The sequence below is a fragment of the Fulmarus glacialis genome, unplaced genomic scaffold, assembly GCF_000690835.1.
Source record: "Fulmarus glacialis isolate BGI_N327 unplaced genomic scaffold, ASM69083v1 scaffold23194, whole genome shotgun sequence".
Lineage (NCBI taxonomy): Eukaryota > Metazoa > Chordata > Aves > Procellariiformes > Procellariidae > Fulmarus > Fulmarus glacialis.
The window spans coordinates 1-8,175 of NW_009209022.1; the positions used below are offsets into that span (position 1 = coordinate 1).

The 8,175-nt window shown below is 52.2% G+C and overlaps 1 protein-coding gene across 1 annotated transcript in view; it reads left to right on the forward strand.

Annotated features, from left to right (window-relative positions):
• The first annotated feature begins 336 nt into the window (after nucleotides 1–336).
• The window catches only part of MICALL1 (MICAL-like 1), an 18,982-nt gene continuing 11,143 nt past the window's right edge, over nucleotides 337–8,175 (forward strand). Inside the window, exons 1-4 of the mRNA XM_009576710.1 lie at nucleotides 337–396; nucleotides 489–613; nucleotides 5,796–5,844; nucleotides 7,749–7,890. Coding sequence (XP_009575005.1) covers nucleotides 337–396; nucleotides 489–613; nucleotides 5,796–5,844; nucleotides 7,749–7,890 — 376 coding nt within the window. The remainder of the gene's footprint in view (nucleotides 397–488; nucleotides 614–5,795; nucleotides 5,845–7,748; nucleotides 7,891–8,175) is intronic.

Genomic DNA, 8,175 nt, shown 5'->3' on the forward strand with positions numbered 1-8,175 from the left:
GGTTGCCTTCTGAAATAATTGGGTGTGGGGATGAGGGATGCTGCGTTTCAGTGGGTGACTTTCTGACCCGGGCTTGGAGACCCATCAAGGTCAGGTTTAGCAGGAGTCGTGTGGTTTAAGGCCGAGGAGAGGATGGAGGTGGGCTAGGTCCGACCTCGAGCTAGCGTACTGGTACTGCTGTACACCCAACTGGGAGCACCCTGTCAGGGAGGAGGGATGGCACTGGCAACAGGGCATGGGGGTATTTCAGGAGTTGGGCATTCCCACTTCCCAAGGACCAGAGGCCTGCCTGGCACAGGGGCATTCCCAGCTGCCAAAAGGCAGCCACTCCGAAACATGCAGAGCCCTGGACCAGGCCGCTTCATGCATTTGCTTCCAGACGCAGTGAAGCAGGAGGTACCAAATACCAGTAGGAATATCGAGCCTTGCTAGCCTCCCCCAGCAAATGGATTGGAGCTGAGTTTCCTCCATCAGCCTCCCTTTTGCAGGGTGACTCTGAGGGGGAATGTGAGTTTCAAGAGGCAGCTGGTGAGTTTGGGACTGCTTGGGGGCACGGTGTCAGGCTGGAGAAACTGGCTGAGCTACTGGAAGGAATCTGCCCCGACCTGCTGCCGTAACCCTGCGTGCCCCCGGTGCTGCTGGGAATTTGCCTCCCGTCTGCTCTAATCTTCGGTAGCCCTCGCAATGCAGGTAGGCATCGCCCCACCTGGTTGTGCCTCTGGCGTGCACACACTGCTCACTCGTCAGCAAAGCCCGGCGGTGCGTCCCCTGTCACGTTCTGCTCCGGGACTGGTCGTTCTTCCTCTGAGGTTGCCTGAATTGACCAAATCCTCTTTTCTGAGCTGGCCCCGGGACGGCCTTTTGTCATGACAGCAACCTCTAGCAGGCAGAGGGTTGACAGTGACTCCACTGTGGAGCTGCGGTGTCCATGAGAGGGCAAAACAGACCTGTGTTCTTACAAGCAGAAGCCGAACAGGTAGGCTAGAAATCAAACTGCTGCCTGCTGTGTTTCAGGTGGCTGCCACAAAACCCTCAGCGTGGCATTCGGGAACCTCCGAGAGCCGAGACGTACGGTCGCTTTGCATCGCTCTGGGTCTTGAGGGAGCTGCGTGGTCTTGTGTCCTGGCAGCTTCTGGGTGGTATAGCTCACTCTGACCAGCTAGGATAGAGCCTCTAAAAACACTCCCGGTTGCAAGGCTGCTGAAGGGGAAGAGGCAAATTAAGGACAGGAACACTTGCAATTACTGTGTTTCTGAAATTTTTAAATTTTTTTTTTTTTTTTTTTTTTGAGTGGCACAGTAACTGGGAACTGAAAAGTAGAGGTTCAGCAAAAGCTTACAATAAACACTAAAACCACCTGATGGTTTCCTGTTAACCATATTTACCATCCCATTAAGTAGGAGCCGCTGCTCTTAAGTTGTCAGTGGGCTTAAATCTGTTCCTGGCAGATGTCCTAACTAAATGCTTCACAGGTCCTCTGCACGAGCTATATTGTAGAGACAAAGCCCAGGGCCTTACAAGGACATGGCATGTTGTAGAAGGATTTTCAGAGGGTGGTCAGGAGAGTAGCATCATTTCATCTGATTCCAGCTTCTTCAGCCTGTCCCAGTTTGGAAGTGGGAAGATCGGATCAGAGGCAGTAAATCTCCTGATGGCGGAGGAAAAGTAGTTGCCCTTCTTTTCTTCTAAAGTGCTTTCAGTCAGTCCGGTAATGGGACTTGGCAGGGATCTGCAAGTACGTTTCTGACCTTGCGTGGTCTTCCTTTGTGCGGGGCTCTCCTGGCCCGCATGAGACGGCTGCGCTGCTCCCCGAAGGCTGAAGTTCCTCTGTACTCAGCTGCTTCCCTTGCTTCCTGCTGGCTTCCCCATGGGTCGCAGAGGGGAGGAACGAGTACATCCATACAAGAGCTGAGCTGGAGCTCTCGTCTCTACCTGTGTGGCACCGCTCCTCTGGCATCCTGATCCTCCGGGCTTGCTTTTGCTGCTGTGGTGGCTGTTGGTCTGTCCCAGTTGTCTGACCCTGCCCAGACGCCTCCCCTGTCGCGCTGCTGTGCTGGTAGGTGACACGCTGGGGAAGAGGCTGTCGTGAAAGGCCATACGGGTAAGCAAGGCTGAGGACAGTTTTCCACGTGAGCCCTGAGTTGAACACAACCGCCTTGGGATAAGGCAGGTGGCATCAGAGGCTCTCCCCTGGAGAGCTTCGGAGCAGCTACTGCAAAGCTCTTGGAAACGCTAGAGGTTTGTGGGTTTTTTGGAAGAAGTAGGCTGGAAGTGCTCAGTGTCTACTGAATCCGGCTAAAGGTGTCTTGAACTGACCACAAAGGATGAGGTGCATACCTGTGGGACCTGTGTTGAACCATGAAGCTGAAAGTCCCTGACTCTAGCTCTGCTACTGTACACACCTTGCTTGGTTTCACTGCCTCTCTCTCTCCCAATCGGGGAAATGGGAAACCTGGATTTAGCCTCTGACTGCGCTGCTGGCTGTGTGATCTTGAGGCAAGACGTTTAATCTCTTCTTTTCCCTTGTCAGTTAGGCTGGAAGCATCCAGGCCAACTTGACAGTGGACTGTGGGGATTAATGAGTTTGTTTGCTCAGTACTCCAGAAATCTAAAGCACGAAATTAGTGTTTACAAGGCATTTGCCGCAGCTTAGTGAAGCAAAAAGCATCTTTCAGCGTCCCAAGCTGTGCAGCCTCCCTGGAGCTCAGGGGAGGTTCTTGGCATTCAGGGACGAGAAGAATAAGAGAGCATGGCACATGCCTTTCGAGTGCTGAGAGAGATGGAGGCTTGAGGAAAACAGGAGATGAGCACCATGCGTTAGAAACGTTGTTTTGTGTCCCTAGAGCCGTGGGTTCGGTTACAGGCAGGATCACAAATCTCATTTGTTCCTTCCCATGTACTGCCTGCATTTCCCTGACAAGACCTGGAAAGCTGAAGGGCTTATTATGCGGCACGGCCATTAAAGTGCTCATGATTTATATTTGAGGAATCCAGGAATTTGCTCTGGTTTTAGCTGTACGGCGCACCCTTCCCCCTTCCCCGGGTCTGCTGTGCTCCCTGGCAGCTGCCCTAAACCCCGGAGTGCTTAGTGGCTCTGTATGTATCTAATTAGGTAAGCGCTTGGGATGTTATTTGCATGGAAATGTTACTCCAGGATATGCTGCGACGCTGGGGTTTGCTGAGTCAAGACAGTTGTTCAACTGGGATGGCCAGAGTCGCGCCTATTCTTACATCCGATCCCTTGGACTGGTATGTTGTCAGGAGAGGAGCCTGAGCAGGGCTGGATGAAAGGCTGCTGAGATCAGGGCAAGGAAATAATGTGACATGCAGCCACGTGTCACGGAGCTGCGGGATGGCAAGTTCTGGTCTTTCTGCAGAGAAGGTGGTTTATAGAGAAGAAAGGGGTATGTCTGGGGTAACTTTCCCTCATGCCTGGGAGGCCATGCTCCTTGCACATTGGTACAAGGAACGTGCCCGGCGCAGCGGAGATGCGGCGTGAAGGAGTGGCACGTGGGAGTGCTCGTGTCAGGAGTGATGGAGATCAGCGCGGTCCTGCTTGGCTTGTTCGGAGAGGGAGCTGGAAAATGCGGTGGAGAGGAACTGAATAAACTGTGATCCCTGGGGCCTCGTACTGATGGACTTCAGTATCTCGGGTAAAAGCTGAGGGTCTGCAATCCTACGTTAGTGGAAAAAATCTATTCCCTCGCTGCTTGGGAGCTCCCCTGTTACCTTTTGAAGTTCATGTCCTCTCTGCTGGCATCTGCTTTCCCAGGCAAATTTGCCTTGGCTTACTAAAATGGCTTTGGTTCGCTGGGGCAGAGTGGAATGGACATTATGTTTTGTCTGTCAAAAAATACTATCCCAGCCCAGGCCACCAAGGAGTCTTCAAGCTTCCAGCTGCACCACTCCCATATCCTGAAAGTGAGGGCATTCAAAATGAAGGTCATGAATGTTTAGAGGGCAGTTGATATATAACTTTGCTGTCATCACTTCTCCTGTGTTCCCAAGCTGGTATTTTCTTTAAAAGGAAGAAAAAAAATACAGCAAGGTTAAAGAGGTTTTCTAGGCAAAAAAAAAAAAAAAAAAGACTTAGGGAAAAAACATCTCCTAGTGGAAACTAGTCATAAATACAAAAAAGGCACTAGTTTTCACATCAAAGTGAAGGCTGCAGCTGAAACCTTTTCTCACCAGCACGTAGAGAGAGAAAAGTTGCGGTATTTTCAACAGGCTGAGTTCTGCGCATGTATTTGCATGAGCTTTCAGAAAGGTGCTTAACACAGAGCTGATCGTCCAGCCCATCTTCTGCCTATCTGCCGCATTTGCTCCCGCAGCAGTGAGCGACTGCAGTTTTATTTATCTGGGAGGAAACGGCACCAGCAGCCTCTTGCTTTTGAACGGAGGAAGTGTAATTTTATGGTGGCGCAGGCAGCTGGGAAAATCTTCCTGAGTTCATCACGGACTTCCTCTGCAGCACCGGGAAAGGCGCGCGAGGGGCTTCGAGAAGGGGCCGGTTGCCCTGCGGTGCGGCGCCGGGGAGGTTGGGTCGGTGTTACAGGAAAAGGCAATAAAATCCAAAGGGGGATGGAGGAAGGGAGTCTCCCGCAGCCCCTCTCCGTGGGCACAGGGCTGAGGATTCGCCATCTCACCCGATTCCTGCACGCCACCTTTGGGGTGGGGGACACGCTCCCCCCCTTCTAATCTGAATTGGTTTTCTGGGTGGGTCTCCCAAGCTTTGGCACCTCTCTCTGGGCGATTGGGGTGGCTTCACCTGACCCTAAACCTCTCTGGGCTGTGTCCTCCTCCATGAATCCAGCTCGCAAGCACACCAAGCTGCTGCATGAGGGTTTTTTTGGTAACACAGCTGAGATCCTTGGCAGGAAGGGGCTGTAATCAGTTTAGCGTGATGCTGTTTTCACACATTTTACCCGCACGCACATGCAAAAGGCATAACTAATCCTTCCTGTATTTCTCCCCCTCTCTTGAAAACCTGCAGACCGCTTTAACCCTCTACCCTCTGCTCCTCTGACAAAGGTAGCTAGTCGATCCCTGTGGCTGGGCTGATTCGATCCCCCAAGGGGATCCAGGGGAACAAGTGAAATGCCACAATGTCCGTGGGTTGGGAACTGCTGGGTTTCTTTCTGTGCCCTGAGCGCCTTACATTCAGCAAGCTGCCTCGCTGTAAAGGCTGCGGCTGAGGACGGTTTTCTGTGTACTGCGAGTGTTGGGGGGCAAGCAAGGACGGAAGTGCAGTTTAAGACCTTCTGTGTCACCCCAAATCCTGGGGTGACCTCAAATCCCTTAAGGTGGTGCAGGGAGGTTTGTCTAAGGACCCTCATAGGAGGGAGAGATCTAGCGTAGGCGGCTCTTTCTCTTGAGGTGGGGGATCTGCTTCCCCATCCTCCTGCTGTTGTGCCAGTGGCCTTGGAGGGGCAAGTTCGGGGTGATGTCGTGCACCCTTCAGTGCAGCGGTGTGTGGTGCTAATCGGAACCTAGCCCTGGTATTTCTGCAGCCTTTAATCGCGGGGGCAGAAGCAGCGGGTAACAAGAGACAAGAATGACATTTTGATTTCCTGGTCACGACCCATTTGGGACTTGCTTTCTTTTTTTAATTGCAATTTCCCTTTGGTTTCTTTGTCCCTTTACAACCTGAAATCTGCTTTGCCAAGGTTTTGTTTATCTAGGGTCTTATATGTTGAGTTGCTGTAAAGTTGGCTGTCCTGAGAACCAGCATGTGGTGGCATTGGGGCACTTTTTCTCTGCACCTCATGTGGCTTTTTTGTGCTTTCTCATTTCAGAGACTTTGATTCTCTCTCCAAGGATGATGTCTATGAGAATAACCGCTTGGTAAGTCCCCGTTATGCAGTGCACAGAAGGAAGAAAGGACATGAGAATGACTTGATGGAGGTCATGTACTGAGGGAGGACTTCGTGACAGTGGTGAGGGTGTGAGGAAAATCTGTGTTTGTAAGTAACAGGCAGGAGCTTCTCTGGAAACATAAGGGAATCTGAAACATCAGCTTCCAGCCTGTCCTGAAGAGAAGATGGTTATCCTGATAGTTGCCAAGACATCTCAGGTGAAGGTTAAAATGGGGCAACGTTTTCTTGACCTCAGCTGTTCCAGACTTGCAGGCAGGAACAGGAAGCTAGCAGGCAGGAAGCTAGTTTTACTCCAGGCATAAGCAGAGAGGAAGATCATGCTGGACCTAGGCTGGTCTGCAATGTTCCCCTCCTGCTTGGGACAGCTGGAGCCAACAGCAGAAGCAGGCAGTGGGGAATGGGGAGATGCCCAACCCCAGGGGCTAGGGATAGGACAGAGCAGCAATAGCCTTGGGTTTTTTGCTGAGAGAAAGACCTAATTGCTGCAGGCTCCATCTGATAGTCTGTGGAGAGACGTAGGCCATCACTTTCCCAAGACAAGTTAAGCTCGGTCATTTGGGTTTGCAGGATTAGGGCTCTCCAGTTGGGTCCTGGCCACGTCCCTTCCTAGACCAGTTGGCCCCTTTCAGCCATTAGCAGCTATCTTTTCCCATTCAAGAGCCGTGCATCGGGTTTCTTGTCCTATTAGTGACCCCTAAGCTGGGGTCTGTCCTTGCTCCCTGCTGCTTGCAGCCTTGTGTTCAGCAAGGCTCAGTCCAGAGAACCAGCTTAAAGCCAGCCTGAGCAGACCTGGGTGTCCACAGGGGGCATTTTACACCCCCAGTTACTGCAAATACCCATTTTCATTTATTTCTCCATTCCTTTTCTTTAGATCCCACACCCTGCACAGCATCTTGTGCCCCAGAGACCAGGCACCTTCAGTCTTTACCCACACCCTGCACCTGGTACCTCACCATTCAGTGCCCACACCACTCTCATCCCCTCCTGACTCACTTTCTCTTTGGTCCCTGCCGTAGTTTCCTGCACCCCCTCTCCCTTGGAGATCAACATGGGTATGCTGCCCTTGGCACGACAGCGGAATGGCTAGCCTATAGCCAGTAATCCACATACACCGCTAAGTGGGAAGCTCTCAAACAGCTATTTTCCTCCTTCACTCCTTCCTTCCAAGTAGCTATGTATGCAATTGTAGGAGCTGTGCGCTTCTTATCACAATGTCTTTGTCATTTCTGCTTGCTGAGTCACAGAAAAGTACTGAAGTGGCTTGTGCGTGGCAGGCTGCTGGCTGTTGAGCGGGAATGGCTATGTTAACTGTGGGAGGGGAAGGTGTGGCACCCCAGAGCATGAAAGGATGGGCAGAGTCGGTGTTTCTGTGGGGTGAGCATTTGGGGTGGCCGGGGACACTGCTTAGTAGAGCTGGTGTTTGGCTGTGTCGCTGGAAGTATCTGTCAGCCCTAAGCCCTTCACGGTGCCAGCCAAGGCTCTGCCAGGCTCTTGCGTGAGGGCACTGGTGGTGTGCCCATTTTACGGGTTGAAAAAACACTGGGGTTTTTTTCCCCAATGAAAACTGAGACCTCCTGAGAGGTACCCTCCCTGTGCCAGAGCAGCAGCCGAATGCCAAGACCCTTCAGGTGCCAATTGCAGGGGCACAGGCCGCTGAAATGACTTGGAGAAAGGGGCAGCTGCAGCAACTTGTTCCCTTGCTTCTGATGCCAACTTTCCAGTCGGGCGGCACATCTGGGAGTCTCTGTCCAACAGGGATGCCGTAGGCTTACTACTTAACCTTCCCCAGGGTCCTTCCAACTTGATTTCTCTGTTATTTTTCAGAGAGTATCGGTTTTCTCTCCTTAACGCCTCTCTCTGCTGTTCCTGCAGGCCTTTGAATTGGCAGAGCGGGAGCTGGGCATCCCAGCCCTGCTAGATCCCAATGACATGGTCTCCATGAAAGTCCCCGACTGCCTCAGCGTCATGACTTATGTGTCTCAGTATTACAACCATTTCAACAACCCCAGCCAAGGTGAGTGTCCTCCCACCTCTCTGGCTTCCAGTTTGCCCCCACTTGAGTACAGGAAATCCAGTGTTACCTTGTGCTTCCTCCTTCCTATGGCAAATGGGAGCTGTGTGTGTTTGTGGGGAAGGGGAGAGGAGCGGGTAGTACCTGCCTCTCCTGGATCTCGCTGGTGCTGGTGAGGAAGGCCTGGAACAGGGAGTGGAGTAGGGTGAGGTTTCACAAGATGTGGGGAGTGATTTAACAGCTCAGGCTTCAGAAAGAGGAACGCCTTGTTTCTCCTCCCTCCGCTCT